Raw genomic sequence first — 15,447 nt, 5'->3', positions numbered from 1 at the left:
CATGCTATTCTTTTCAAAGTGTATGACTGCCTACCCAGTACAAGCACTTGCTAGGAGCTGGGGATCTGAAGAGAAACAGGATGGTTTGTTTTCAAGGAGCTGACTTCTAGTAGAGGGCCAAATAAGGACCATGAGGTAATTTTATGTATTACGACATATATGTAGAGCAGACACAGGAAGATAACTGGAAAACAAACCCACGAAACCCAACCAAAACTAATACAGGCATTTCCTGGGTATTTTAAACAAATAGAAAAATGTGCCCTGAGGAATAATATTTATTGCACATCAAGTTCGAGACATTTAACAAATATCTTATTAACCCCTACATTGTCCAATGAGTTACAGCACACTCCTCTCTACTCAGCAAAGGAGGAAATAGACTCAGAGATGAAGTCACTTGCTCAATGCGACACAACTCTTAACTGCAAGAGCTGAAATCTGAGTTAAGGCTTGTCTGACTCCAAAGTCACAACTGTTTCTATCATACAGTAGTTCTCAGAGTGTGGTCCAGGGATCAACCCCCACCTTTCTCTCATGAATATACAGTGGAGTTTTCCAGAGGTCGTAAGACTTTATCACAACAAACTGAAAGTAGAGGATATGAGAATCTAGCAGTACTCTGTTAAAGCAGACATTAAAATAGATTTGCAAAAAAAAAGAAAAGAAAAAGAAAAACAATGCCATTCTTTTCATTTTATTTTTTGTTTTGAAGATTACAGTTGTTTTTTTTATAATATGTGTTATTTATTTTAAAATGTAGCAGGCTTATTTTTTTTTTCTCAGCTTTATTGAGATACACAGTTGACCCTTGAACAACATGAGTTTAAACTGTGAGGATCTTTTTCTCAGTAAACATAGTACCTGTATTTTCATTTTACAGATCTTTAAATTAAATGTGGGTAGTTTGTGTTCGATTAGAGATCACAATATTTGAAATCAAAGAACTAGGGTTTAAGTCTTAATTCTATCCAAACTGTTTTAGCTTCCTGCTGTTAGATGAGTCACTTATTAATTCGTTTGTTTTTGAGGCAGAAATAGCAGTATGCAGACTGTGGGAGGAGCAGAGAGTCAGCACCCTAACCCTTGTGTTGTTCAAGGGCCATCTGTAATTGATGCATAACACTGTGTAAGGTTAAGGTGTATAACGTGTTGATTTGATATACCTGTATGTTGCAAACAGGCTTATTATTATGTTAAAATGAAGTAATATCTATTAGTTTTAATTTCTAATCTGGTAAACATCTATATATATATATCTCATAAATATCAATAGATATAACTCACATGAACATAATGTCTCTGAAATTTTAAATTATCTTTAAAGCATAAAGGGGTGCTCGGATCAAAAAGTTTAAGAGCCTCTACACTGTATCTTTATATAGGTCCCACAGGATGGTGACATAGGAGGCCTTGGGATAGATGAATGTCCCCTTTCCCCCCAAGATCTATACCCTTAAGGTCATTTAACTTAAGTACAGCCAAAAATGAATATGTAAAACTTCTGTCAATTAAATGTGGTGCTCTGATTTTAATACCACTCCCCCTCAGCCCTGAACAGAGCCATTAAAAATAGATTTGGGTGCAGCAGCCCCCACACATAGCTTGCTTTAATTAGGCTATCAGACCCACAGACTCAGTTTTGTAAGGCCTCAACATCTTCACACTAAATGCCAGCTCCTGCAGACCAGATGCCCTATAGCTTATCAGCAGAGAGAAACAGCCTACCTGATGAAAATAACAGCTTTCTTCTGTTTCGGGAGTGGCTGGTGCTCTGTGCTGCATGCAGCTTTCCTCCCATTCTCTAGATCAGCAATAAAGTACATGATGTGCTACAGCTGGGGAATGCCTCCAATCTAGCCCACTGGCAAGACTTCCAGTTAAAAGAGGTTGTGCCAGAAGCAATCCTGACTTGCTGCAACTTATAGGAGCTAGATGTACAGAGGGTGCTGCAGCAGCACTGCAGGCTGAGGTTGGCAAGCAGCAACTATTCCAGAACAAAAACACTACTTATTAGTATATGGTTGTTATTAATATTTGACATCTGAGATAAGTCTGGTGTCTTTTGGGTTTTGTATTTAGTACTTATGCTTTTGAATTTTCCCCATATTCAGACTGTAAGTTACATTTGCTACTGAAATAGGTCTAGAAAGGGAATGGGGTGCTGAAAGGAGGTTTCTCCAGGCAGAAGCACAGCTGCAGTACAAGATGTGGCTCAAAGGGAGAGGCTGGCAGTTACCATGACATTCTTGGGAAGAGGAATGGTGCTGGGATCAGATTGCCACAGGGGAGGCCCTCCGCAGTCCCTCCCTTTGAACAAGATGATGTAGGAGGCAATTAAAAGGAGACCAGAGCAAAAAAGAGATGTCTGTTAATTCCCTCCACTGGCAGCTTTAATTAACATTTACTTTTTTTTTTTAAGGGTCAAGCTCTGTGCTGGGACTTGAATATATAAAAATGAGTAAAACATGCTTTGGACCCTGGTGTACACAATTCATCTCAAAAAACTTGTAAATAAAGTTATGACAAAGCATAAATGTTTTATGGTAGTTATATACAGGACTATGAAAGCAATATGAAAGAGGGAGGTCAGAGAATGCCTCAGAAGAGGTGAAGCCTGAGTTGAGAGGAGTTAAGAAGACAGACTGGTAAAAAGCAACACGAGCAAAGGCTTAGGTCTGAAAGGGCCTAGTGGTCTGGAAAATAGCCCCAGAAGTCTGGTGCGGAGTGTAAACTACAAGACATCCTGCATTTTATGAGCAAGGGCCTAAGGCTATTTCAAAGGTGTTCACTAGTGACTACCCAATTTAGAATCCAAAAATCTAAGAGTTTGAACTCTTTGGTATGAAAAATCCTAATCACATCAAGTCAAGATGTTAGAAGACAGCAAATGTTAATTCTACCTATAATCATTTTAATATGCTCACCATATTTATAAGAAATAACAGTCTTAAAACCTTTTCAGTATCAGGGTATAAAAAACACTACTGTTAATAATGGCTAATGTAATAACTAATTTAAAATTATTAGTTATCCCTTTTCTTTCCATGTTTCCTTTGGGGACAAGGAAAGGGCACAAGAGGAAGAGAAACAACTGAAATAAGTAACCAGATTCAGAATCCCTGCAACACACAGAGGGAATAACAGTTACTGAGCTTTATGTAACACAATGGGGAGCATATAGTTCCTTCTCTACAGAGGGCCAGATCTGCTGTTAAAGTACAAAAGCAAATGGAAAATACGTACATGAATGGGAGTGGCCTAATTTGGCTCAGGAGTCTTAGTTTGGTAACCCTCGATCTAGAAGTACAGAAAGTCTTTAAAGATTGATGGCAAAGGTACCATGGGAGCTTGTAATAGAAGACTCTAACCCAATTTTGAGGAAGCGACTTAAGGACCTTAAAAGTGAGGAGGAATTAACTAAGTGAAGAAGTTGGTGTCTTTGGAGGTGGTTGGAGGAGTGATGTTGTTGGAGGCAAGTGCTCCCAGCACAAGGCCCAGGATACGCTGTGGCAGGAACCATGAGGGCCAGTTTGGGAAGAGGGAGAAGGGTTCATAATGAGTTGGAGGTGAGGTCACAAGGATCTTGATAGGATAACTTAAGGATTTTTGATTCTATCTGAAAGGTGCTGAGAAGCCCCTACAGGGTTTTATACCAAGAACTGACTCAGTAATTTACTTTCTGATTCTATAAATACTTACTTAATGAGTGCTTACTACACGCCAGGCATGTACAAGACAAAATCCCTGCCCCTAGCATACCTGTGTTCTGGGGCAGGAGACAAACCACAAACAGATAAAGCTTGCTGTAAGTGCTAGGAAGGAAATAATCATCCTCACCTCTGAGAGGGTTAGTTCAGACTGAGATGTCAAGAATGGGTAGGATGTGGTAGGCAGAACCAGGGGAAGAGGTTCCCGGCAGAAAAGGTGGGCAAGAACCTGGCATATGGTAGGCAATGTCCTAAGGCTAGTGTGACCAGAGAATGGTGAAGGAAGCAGGATGTGAAAGGGAGGAGGGGTCTGCTCAAGCAGGTCTGTGAAGGTCATGGAAAGCCGCTGGAGTGTTTTAAGCAGGGAAATGACATGTTCTGACCTGACCTGATCCTCCTATGTGGAAAATGGACTGGGAGAAGTTCTGGGTGGAAGCAGGGAAAACTGAGAACACTATTTCAGTAGCTTGGGAAAAAGAGATGGTGGCTTGCAACAGGGTGGTAGCAGCAGAGATGGAGAACAAAAAAAAAAATTTGAAATATATTTTGGAAGTAGAAGTGACAGGACTAACTAAAAGACTTGGGGAGGTGAGTAGTAAGAAAGAATCCAATATGATTCTCAGAGGTCTGGCTTTGGTAACCATGTGGATGAGAGTATCACTTAGTAAGGCAGAGAAGATCGGGTTTGGAATGATAGGGAACCCAAAATGTTATGCCAGGTTTGGGATGTCTAAGAGACAACCAAATGGACCTATTAAGCAGGCATTTTGTATGAGTCTTAAACACAGAAGAAAGAAGGCTGGGCTAGAGAGTTTAACTTGGGAGTTGCCAGCTTTCAGATGCTGATTAAAGCCACAGGACTGGATCACCTAAAGGAAGCACACAGAAAACCTAGGATTAAACTCTGAAGGAAATTCAACATTTAGACACTAGGTAGAGAGTAAAAGTAGCTAGCAAAGGAGACTGAGAAGGAGCAGCCATAAAAATGGAGAAAATCCAGGAGTGAAGTGTCAATGAAGCTAACAGAAGAGAGAACTTAAAGAGAGGAATAAACTGTGCTGAGTATTCCACACTGAGAAAGATGAGAACAAAGTATCCACAGGATTTGACAAAATAGAAGTCACTGGTGACCTTGACAAAAGCAGTATCAATGGAGTGGTCAGAAGAGAAGCCAGACTGGTGTAGGCTGAAGAATGAAAAAAAACTGAGAAAGTTGACACAGTTGGAAATCTGGCTATGAAAGGAAATTTTAAGAAGTAGAATGCTAGCTAGATAGGGATGAGAGGAATGCCAGAACATAATCTGTATGTTGATGGGAACAGATTTTTATGGAGAGGTAGGATTTGGTGATTGATTATATTGGAGAATAGTGGAAATAAAGAATCAAAGTATTACACTGTAGCATAATCTGACTGTGGTGCCTTAAGAACAGAGGAGCAGGAGCAAATTTATTTGCTTCCAAAGACCATATGTTTCCACCCTACTGGGGAGCCCTCCTTTCTTGTGAAGGTCTACTGAGGGAGGGAGAACTGTAAAATGCGACTACACCACTTCTCGATGTGATTAATCCCATGATGAGATTTAAACCTCTTAGAGTAGTAATACTATGCTAATCTAATCTTGTAGCCAACCAAACCAACTAAATAAGCTTTCAGATGATTCAGATTTGTCCTCGTTGAAGGAACACAAGTCATGGAAAAGGGCTGTAAATTCACAACTGATGTGGGGAGCAATCATACTTCTGTAATCAATACATGGAAGACTTAAAAATCAGTAACTTTTGGATAAACAGTCGAACTAAACTTTTTTCCAAAGAAATTAATTAATTTCAAAATTCTTTACATTCTCCATGATCATTAATAGCAGCAATGTAATTTAATACTCCCTTGCTACTTCTAATATTACAGTGAATTTCTACGGAAGTATTTTCGGAGAGCTCAGGCCTCCTGTAACTGAAAAACAAGTATCAGTACTTGCAACAACCAAGGGAAATGAACTGCTCAAACGAGTGCCTAGACAGAGAGACAGAGAGACACAAACGGGAAGAAAATAAAGTTTTAACTTAATATCGCATTCGTACGTGTATGGTAGACGTCTGATGGATGTAGCCATCTACACAAATTTCTAATTATATCATTTAACAACATGGAAAAAGAAGGAATTTGGCATCGCCCCCTACTCTGATAGCCGAGTTGCTGAAAGCTCCGTAGGTTTCACATCCCCAGAACAAACAATTCGATCACCTGATCCTGACTCAGAAGCCCTAGGTCCCTTCCATTCCAAACCCTATCGCGTGGCCCAGTTTTCAGAAGCTGCGAGAGAGGGACGGCATCCCAGGAAGCCTGTTGATACAACAGGCCGCCCAATTCCTGGGTTCTGGGGTGGCACAGGATTGGGAAAAGACTTAAGACTCTAAGCAACTATCTTGCTTTCCTCCTCCTCCTCCTCCCTCATAGAGAAGGGAAGGTCGGAGGCCCCACTTCTTCCCGCATAACGGCTCCCCAGTGCCTCTTCCCTTACGGGACCAGGCCCTAAGAGCCTAGCTCCCCACCTGACCCATTCGAGGAACACACTTTCCAGTCCAAACTTTACCTGCTTGAGGCCCGTCCCTTCTCCAGTGCCCTCAGCCCCCACCGAGGAAAATGGAGTCGCCGAACCGAGACTGGGAAAGGATAGTACGAACCCACCGCACGGCCCCTCCGCCGCCACCGCCGCCGCTGCTGCGTCAACGTGCTACGTCACTTCCGGCCCCCTGTCACTGGGAGTGGGCGGGCCATTTCTTCCTCTCGGCTCCCTCCTGGCTCTCCTGGCTTAGTCGAAGGAGCGCGAAAACTGGCAGAAGCGGTTCAGAAAAGCAGCTGTCACAGGGCCCCGGGAACGGAACGAGGGAGTCGGAAGCAACTAGGCCTAGCTAGTTCCTTAGGCCTCTCTAGCCAAAGGAACCATAAAGACCAGATTGGGCTTCTTCCTTTCCTCCTCTCTGTGGTTCCGCTCGCAGCTTCCGGTTCCGGGGAGGGGCGAGTTTTCTTCGAAGATTAGGGGCTCTGCGCTACAGCCAGGATGGCTGTGGTGTCACTGCTGTTGTTTGGGGGTTTGTGGAGTGCTGTGGGAGCGTCCAATCTGGCTGTCGTTACATGCGGTTCTGTAGTGAAGCTGCTCAATACGCGCCACAACGTCCGACTGCACTCACACGACGTGCGCTACGGGTCAGGTACTGCCACCCGGGTTCGGGTGGGCTGGGAAGGCCTGCTAGGCTCCGGAGGGGGTGGGGCCTAGAGAGAATCTGAGGGGTGTGGTCTGGGAAGGTTAGGGGAGCCGGGGGGAGGTTCCTGAGGTCTGGAGGCGGAGAGTCGGAGAATTCAGTGGTCCTAAGGCATCTTAATCGTAATACCAACTTGTATCTGGTGAGCTACGTGCCAGGCATATTACATATTTACTTCTGAAGACTTATTCTTACGAGATATAGGCCATTATTATCCTCATTTTACAGATGAGGAAACAGACTCAAATAAATCGCATGCTCAAATCCTTGGCAGCTAGTGAATGACAGAGACGGTTCGATCCAAATCTGTCCAGGTTAAAAGCCTGCGTTCAGTTACTGCAGGCTGTCACTACTCAGTATGGGAGAGACAGACTTGTAGAAAATTACAGTAAGTCTTGTTATCTCTGAAATCTTCCAAGACTTCACTCTTTGACTACGACACTCTTGTCTAACTCTTTTGCATCTTACACTTAACTTCATCTCTTTTCTTTGGCCTCTTTTCACTCAAACCTTACCCTCGTAAAGAAAAACTGAAGCACTCAGTGGGATTGGAAGGGAAACTGTTCAGAGGGCTTTTTAACATATGAAAATAAAATACTTAGTTTGTGGTTCATTTATAATGTAGCAGTTATTTGTGGGCCCATTCACTCAGTATAGATTTAATGAGTTCCTACTGTGTGCCTGATACTGTTCTAGATACAAGAGACACCGTAGTGAACCAGTCAGCAAGTTACAAGAAAACAAAAACAGACAAAAAGAAGAGCGTAAGGTTCAGCTAGTAAGATGTGAGAGGCATCTAAGATGACTGCTAGATGTCTTTCTTAGGTAACTGATGATGCTATTAGCTGAGAGAGGAAGGCGTTCTCCTAGATGGGGCTGGTGTGTGGTTCATGATCCCCAAAACCTGTCTGACCAGTTAGGCTAGGAAAGGGGCTGAATTTTCATTGTTGGCAGAAGCAGTTCAGGAAAGCAGCTGTCACAGAGCCCCGGGAACAGAAGCTAGAGGGGGTCAGAAGCAAGTTTGGAAAACACAGTTTCTTTATAGGAGGGTTTAATAATCTTAGTGGCCTTTCAGTGAATAACTACTATGTGTCAGACTTATATTTTAATTTGATCTGGTTTCCTATTTTGGATCTACTAAATCAGAACATGGGTAAAGAGAGGCCTGCCAGTAAGAATCTGTAGGTTTGAAAAGCTCTTCAGGTGTTCCTGATGGGCAGCCACATTTGAGAACCAGGCTCAGTCTGAAGCTCAGAAGAGAGAGATCTGTGTTGAGCCTGAGACACAGAGTTAAGTACAATATCATTGTACAGGTGGTGGTTGAAGATGTGGGGAGAGAAGATGAGATTGCTCAGGATGAACTGTGGTTCTCAATCTGGTGTCAATTTGAATCAGTTGAAAAACTTGTTGAAGTACTTGTAAATGCTTTTGTCTTCATCTCCAACAAGTATTTAAGAGTGCATAAGGGCCAGGGATAGAACTCTGGGTAATCCCAAAGTTTAAGGACGGGAGAGGATGTGGAAGGCTGAATGACAGTGAAAAAGTAGGAGACAGAAAATGTACAACATGATTTAGTGAAGCATGACAGTGAGAACCAAGAGAACTGTAAGGCAAAAGCTAGAAGTAAGAAGGTAGGTTGGTTTGCCCCCCCCCCCCTTTATAAGATAAAACAAAATCATTATGAGTTGAGTAGAAACAGCAAGAGTGAGAAGCTGGTAGTTTAGTTCTGAACATTCACACAGATAACTGTGGTACAAGGCATAATGTGTTAAGTGGTAAAAAGGAAAGTGTCATCAAAAGCTTGTGGTCAGGCAGGGCCAGAGGACTGAAGGCAAAGCTAAGAGAAATAGGCAAGAGTAACTGAGGAAAGTGGGAAATATGGAGTGCCTTCCAAGAATTGACTAATGAATGAGGCCTAAGGAAGGGAAATCTCTGGAGTTTATATGAATGGCCTATTTGGAGGAAATTGACAGAAAATAAAGCTTTCTGGGAGGCCAGGTGGTAGAGTGGTTTAAGAATGCGAGTTGTAGAGTCAGGCCACCTAGGTTCAAACTCCAGCACTGCCTCTTGGGGTTGTGTGTGACCTTTGGCATATTATTAAGCCTTTCTAACACTCCAGTGTAAAATGGGGGAAATAGTAATACTTACTTTAGAGAATAGATGCATGTATCAAATAAGAATAATCAATCAAAAGGCTTGGATTGGTAATTAGGTTCAGTACACATTACCTACCCGCCAATTATTGTTTGTATATTTCTTTTTTTCCCCCAAGTCTGTAGCTACATATTTAACCTAGTACCTTTTAACCTGCAGAATTGCACCATTTGTAAGCAGTGTTAACCAAATTTAGATGATTTAAGAATACTTTTACAATAGGTTGATAGATCACTTACAGGAATTGGGGAGCTGTAATGGCTTGTTGGATTAAAGTTGACAGGAATAACTGGTCTCACTTTAACTGTGAAATGTGGTAAAAATTTTTGATTGTAATACATAGTAAACATTGAATAACATTACAAACATGTTAATATATGATTAGACACCTGACATATATTAGGGACCATCCAGGCTAGTATATATAGGTAAATGCTGCCTGTGCTTCAAAAAAACCGCATGTGTTCACTTATTTAGTGCTCTTGGATGCAAATTCTTGGAATTTTCTGATGTAATATACTCCTAAATATAGTTCATCATACAGTAACTAATACTGTATAAATACATTTAGTATTTCTCATGCATACTTTAATGTTGTAGGAAAAAATATTACGAAGCATAGGATTTCCTTCCAACCCCTCCAAACCTATTATGTAACACATGAAAGAGAAGGGTCAGGTTGAGCTCACCCTCTTCCTTTTCTTTCTTTTTTTTGACTGCAGGTAGTGGGCAGCAGTCAGTGACAGGTGTAACCTCCGTGGATGACAGCAATAGTTACTGGAGGATACGGGGGAAGACCGCCACCGTGTGTGAAAGGGGAACCCCCATCAGATGTGGTCAGCCCATCCGACTAACACATGTCAACACTGGCCGAAATCTCCATAGTCACCATTTCACCTCACCTCTTTCTGGAAACCAGGTGAGGTGGCATCCCGTGGATCACTGCTGCTCTACCGAGGAGTACTCAGTTGAGTTGTTTGATACCTTAGTTCTTAACCCTTTCTTTTCCAGATGTAGGTGTTCTCTTTTGTGCAGACCTGGAGAATATGCTTCTGTCCCATATGTGTGAAGGAAATTGTTTCTGGTCAAAATGGAGACTCTACGTCTAGATCAAATCAAGAAATGATGAGGGAAGAGAGACTAGGTATATGTTAGCATTCATAAGGTATCTTGATTAATCCTGCTATAAAGAAACCCTATGTTTTCCAAATTGCAAGAAAAATTATTACCATTATGATTTTTTTAATGATGCTAACTAACCACATTAGGAAAATAAATTATGTATTGTGCCATTTTTTTAAGCCTTGAATTTTCGGATGATGTGGACACCTTAATGACTGATTCCCTCCCACCCCTACTTTGTACATAGTTTTCCCTGTTAACATCTTAACATTAGTTTGGTAAATTTGCCACAGTTAATATAGCAATACTGATACACTGTTATCAACCAGAGTCCATAGTTCATTTTGGTTTCCTTAGTTTTTACCTACTAGCTCTTCTCTTTTCTGTTCCAGGATCCCATGCACGTCACATTTAGTTGTCATGCTTCTTTATGTCCCTCTTTTTTTTTTAAACTTTTTTTATTGAATTATAGTCATTTTACAACGTTGTGTCAAATTCCAGTGTAGAGCACAATTTTTCAGTTATACGTGAACATACATATATTCATTGTCACTTTTTTTCGCTGTGAGTTACACAAGATCTTGTATATATTTCCCTGTGCTATACAGTATAATCCTGTCTATTCTACATATGCCTGTCAGTATCTACAAATTTTGAACTTCCAGTCTATCCCTTCCCACCCCCCACCCCCTATGTCCCTCTTGACTGTGACAGTTTCTCAGATTTTTCTTCTTTTTGTTGACCTTGACAGTTTTGAAAGGGGCTAGTTAGGTATATTATAGGGTGCTCATCTATTGGAATTTGTCTGATCTTCTTATGATTAGACTGGATTTATAAAGGTTTGGGCGAGGAAGACCGCAGAGGTAAAGTGTAATTTTCATCATCTTTATCAAGGATACATAGTATCTGCATGATTAATGACTGTTGATATTGATTACCTGGCTGAGGTAGTGTTTTTCAGGTTTCTCTTGTAAAGTCAGTCTTTCCATTTTTCCCTTTTACATACTGTACTCTTTGGAAAGAAGTCACTATGCACAGCCCACACTTAAAGAGTTATGCTACCTTTAGGGTAGAAAAGCTGCATAATTTATTTGGAATTCTTCTGCATGTGTGATTTGTCTTTTCTCTATTTACTTAATCATTTATTTACATTGGTATGGACTCCTGGATATTTATTTTATACTTTAAGTTATAATCCAATAGCACTGTCTTTATTATGTTGCTCAGTTGTTCCAACTTTGGCTATTGGGAGCCCTTTCAGTTGTTTCCTGTATCCATATGACATATTTCCATCATTGTATATATTGTGTGGGTGTGTTTTAACACTTCCTTACTTTCTGGCACTATGAGATATTCTAGGCTCATCTTGTATATTTCTTGTCCAGTCCTAGAATGAGCTATTTCCCTAAGGAGTCCTGCTTCCATTTATTGGAGAATGGTACTCTTAGATGTAGGCCCTACATGAGCTTGTTGCTACTGGGATATTGTTTCTTTTAGGCCCTCTCACCTGACAGGGCTAAGAAATATCTGCATGTGAATGCATATACACATAACCATAAATGTTCATATGTGTAACCATCTGTGTCTATATTAAATGAAATAAGAGTTCTTACTGATGTCTCCAGCTCTAATCCATTGTCTCATAGATCATTTTAGCCTCCTCCCTTTGCTTATTTGTAAATTCCCACTCTTAACAGTGAGATACCTGGCTCCTACCACTGTTGTCCACTTACTTACTTGTTCAGTTCCAGTATAGTAATAGAATTGTTAATTATGTGCAGTTCCTTTTGCCTTTAGTCTTACAGACTATATTTCCAAATGACTGCCTTCTTATCTAAAATTTTATGGCTGTTAGTGTATATTTAAATTATATATGTTTTGTAGTGGTCATTTTGTAAAGTATAGAAAATTGAATCACTGTGTTGTGCACTTGGAACTAACAGTGTTGTAGGTTCACTATACTTCAATTAAAAAATATCTGTATGTCTGAAATAATCAGTAACTTATTTTTTAAATTAGTTAAAAAAAAATTTTAACAGAGATACCAGGAATTGATCCTGGGACCTTGCACTTGTTAAGCACACACTTTACCACTGAGCAATACCCCCACCCCTTAGTAGCTTTTTATTATCATACAAACTGAATTCTTGGCCTTAAGGGGAATGAGATTAGAATACGAGTAGAAGATAGAACCTGCTATACTTTGCTCGGTTAATATATATTATTTCATTTAATTCTCATAATTATTTTGTAAGATATTATTGTCATCATTTTATAGAGGAGAAGATGAAAGCCCAAAGGAGTCACACAGGAAGGGACAAAACTGAGATTTAAGGTTTGCCTGTTTCCAGAGCCCATCCCCTTTCCAACTTGTGTTTCTCACCAGGTCACTTAAAATCTAGTTGAGGGAATGAGGCAGGAATAGTTAAAAGTCAAATAATGAGGTAAAATATTTTTAAGACTATAATAGAAAATAAAAGGCAAATAGAGGATTACTTGTAAAATAAATGTTTGGGCCATAATCTTATGGCAATTGATTTCATGTCTTTTGTGTCTTTTTATTTTTTTCCCACAGTTTATTTTATTTATTTGTTTGTTTTGTCAGGGGGAGGTAATTAGATTTTTATTTATTTTTAATGGAGGTACTAGGGATTGAGCCCAGGACCTCGTGCATGCTAAGCACGTGCTCTACCACTGAGCTATACACTCCCCCCTATTTTATTTATTTTTGAACAGTATTGGAAAACCTCTTATTTTTCACTTTTAGATAGCTTTATTTTTCTTCCCATTGCCTCCCTCTTTTTTCAAGCCTGTGTGTCAGCCATACTAATGTTGCTTACCTATCTGTGTCTTCTAGGAGGTGAGTGCTTTTGGTGAGGAAGGTGAAGGCGATTATCTGGATGACTGGACAGTGCTCTGTAATGGGCCCTACTGGGTGAGGGATGGTGAGGTGCGGTTCAAGCATTCTTCCACCGAGGTTCTGCTGTCTGTCACAGGAGAACAATATGGTCGACCCATCAGTGGGCAAAAAGAGGTGCATGGTATGGCCCAGCCAAGCCAGAACAACTACTGGAAAGCCATGGAAGGCATCTTCATGAAGCCCAGTGAACTACTGAAGGCAGAAGCCCACCACACAGAGCTGTGAGTCTGGAGGATGTGAGCCACTGTTACTGCACAGTGTTCATAGACATCTGCTGCTCCTTCCCCCTTTGGATTTCTGCCACAGGCTCCCTGGGCAGTGGCCATGTCACCACTAAGATGAAGATGCGTGACAGAAGACAGAGGCTATGTTTGGAAGCTTCAGTCCTTCATACTTGAATTGGTGGTTCTCCCAGACTTGGGTCAGTTCTTTCTGAGTACAGGACTTGTTTGTGAAGGAACGGATGCTTTTTATTCATACTAATAAAACAAACTGAGGGAGACATCCCTCGTAGCTGGGAAATTTTTATTCCTTAGAATCTTGGCATCATGGATTATTAATGTGTGTGACTTTTCTTCTACTTTCTTTCTCCAAATTGAAAAAAATTTCATTGTTACTGTGTTGTCATTTATTAGATGTGCTATTTCATAATCTGATAAATCCTTGAGTCCTAAAAGTCATTACAAACACTCTTGAGATGCTGGAAACCTTTAGTGTAGGCACTTTTGAGAGCCTTACTTACATTCAAACTTTTTCTGTCTCTACTTTCACCTTTCTCTCAGCATCTCATCTTTGTTTTTTGACAAATTATGACTAAAGACCCTTAATAAATAGCCAGTGAGATGTTTTACTTTGGATCTGTTACTGCACTTGATAAAAAGAGGTAGATGTAGAAAGAGGAACCAACATTTATTTACTGTCTGCTAAATAGTAGGCACCATATTATAATATTTATTTTTTAAATTTTTTGGGGGGTAATTAGGTTTGTTTGTTTGTTTAATTAATTAATAATGGAGGTAGTGGGGATTGAACCCAGGACCTCGTGTGTGCTAAGCACACTCTACCACTGAGCTATACCTTCCCCCCCAGGTACCATGTTATAGATCTTACCTCATTTAATCTTCACAGGTATATTACCAGGTAAATATAGTTTTACCAGTGCAGAACAGAAAAGTTTAGTAGCTGCCTGAATTCTTAAAGCTAGTAAATAATTTGAGGATAGGAATCCAGCTTTGTTTCGCACCTGTTCCTTTTACTAGCACTACAACTGCGTTTAGCTCTTAGGAGATAACTCTACTTTTTGGACAAATGTAGGGATGACTTCCTCTAAAAAGAGGGTTAGAAAGCTTTTGTCCTCTGCTCACTTCATTTCTTCCTTTACTCTTGCTTGTCAGTTCCAGGAAGTTTGCTTCTATGTCCTTCAAGCATGGTAGTGATGAACAGAAGTGTCTGCCATCTGCTGGAATTTCAGTGATTAGTAGGCCTTTTTATTTTTAGAAACTTCTGGATTTTTTCCTCCCTATTTGCTTTAGGGAGTTAATGTTGAACATTTAGGGATACCAGGTTTGTGCCAGACATGGCCCATAATATTAAAAGACTTGATCTCTTTTACAAAGATTTGTCTTAGTAAGCTGAGGCCACATCTAGTGGAGCTCCATCTCTGCCTCCTCCGTTATTCTACTAAAGTTGCATTGATCCCTTGAGGTCTCTCCAGAAAGAAGTAGACAAATGATAAAATCATTTCATACTATTGAGATAGTTGGGAGTAGAATAGGAAGAAAGAAAGGAAGTGATAAGGAACAGCTGAGTAAAGGGAACAGCTTGTACAACATGAATGAGAGTAAAGATGTGCTGCAAGGTGCCCCTTAGTGGCTTGGTCATCATTTTCACTGAGCTGTTGAGCTTTCCCTGAAGGTTCATAGACAGAACATGTTGAAGCTGCAGATAATGGGGATGGTGGAACTATGGTGTTTGAGAGGTAAGCATGAACTTGAAAAAAACAGTGGTGGAGCCCTTGGGGAGATGTGAAATGACTGATGAGACAACTGGATAAGGAGGAGCCAGTTGGATGGGTAAAAGCAACTTTGGGCCACCTAGGTGAAAGTTGAAATGGTGAAATCTGGAGGGATGGAAAAGATAGGATGGAAAAGATAGTCTTCAGGTGAAGTTAATCTGAAGGATGTTTATGGAGATTAGGATGTCAGAGCAAAGGGATATGAAGTACTTATTTTGAAATCCTCACAATGTCTTTAGCTTGTACTGTGTTAGAATCACCGTAC

The 15,447-nt window shown here is 40.5% G+C and overlaps 2 protein-coding genes across 4 annotated transcripts in view; one reads left to right on the top strand and one right to left on the bottom strand.

Moving 5' to 3' along the window:
• Window positions 1-6,460, bottom strand: part of SUPT6H (SPT6 homolog, histone chaperone and transcription elongation factor) — a 29,152-nt gene extending 22,692 nt beyond the window's left edge. Inside the window, exon 1 of one of the 2 annotated variants that reach the window (XM_010958260.3) lies at window positions 6,303-6,460. The gene's annotated coding sequence lies outside the window, so the exon portion shown is untranslated. The remainder of the gene's footprint in view (window positions 1-6,302) is intronic. The other variant, XM_074343123.1, reaches the window with a different exon arrangement.
• A 51-nt stretch (window positions 6,461-6,511) lies between these two features.
• On the top strand, window positions 6,512-13,784 carry SDF2 (stromal cell derived factor 2). Of its 2 annotated transcripts, none has more exons than XM_045519035.2 (3): window positions 6,512-6,921; window positions 9,849-10,093; window positions 13,106-13,784. In XM_045519035.2, exons 1-3 carry the CDS (start codon window positions 6,771-6,773, stop codon window positions 13,391-13,393), a joined length of 684 nt encoding a protein of 227 aa, XP_045374991.1. In that variant the 5' UTR covers window positions 6,512-6,770; the 3' UTR covers window positions 13,394-13,784. The 2 variants fall into 2 exon arrangements, with proteins under 2 accessions (XP_045374991.1, XP_010956569.1); XM_010958267.3 differs by having other exon boundaries at window positions 6,518-6,921; window positions 9,849-10,045.
• Window positions 13,785-15,447: the final 1,663 nt, after the last annotated feature.

Source organism: Camelus bactrianus, chromosome 16 (genome assembly GCF_048773025.1).
Source record: "Camelus bactrianus isolate YW-2024 breed Bactrian camel chromosome 16, ASM4877302v1, whole genome shotgun sequence".
In the NCBI taxonomy this organism is placed as follows: Eukaryota; Metazoa; Chordata; class Mammalia; order Artiodactyla; family Camelidae; genus Camelus; species Camelus bactrianus.
Note: the sequence above shows the minus strand (reverse complement) of the source record. Positions and strands in the feature narration are given on the sequence as shown.

Bases quoted from the DNA above. Each gene is read 5' to 3' on its own strand.
- SDF2 (XM_045519035.2), top strand. From the start codon at position 6,771: ATGGCTGTGGTGTCACTGCTGTTGTTTGGGGGTTTGTGGAGTGCTGTG. The intron at 6,922-9,848 runs GTACTGCCACCC...TTTTGACTGCAG, and splicing joins CGACGTGCGCTACGGGTCAG to GTAGTGGGCAGCAGTCAGTG. The intron at 10,094-13,105 runs GTTGAGTTGTTT...TGTGTCTTCTAG, and splicing joins GCTCTACCGAGGAGTACTCA to GAGGTGAGTGCTTTTGGTGA.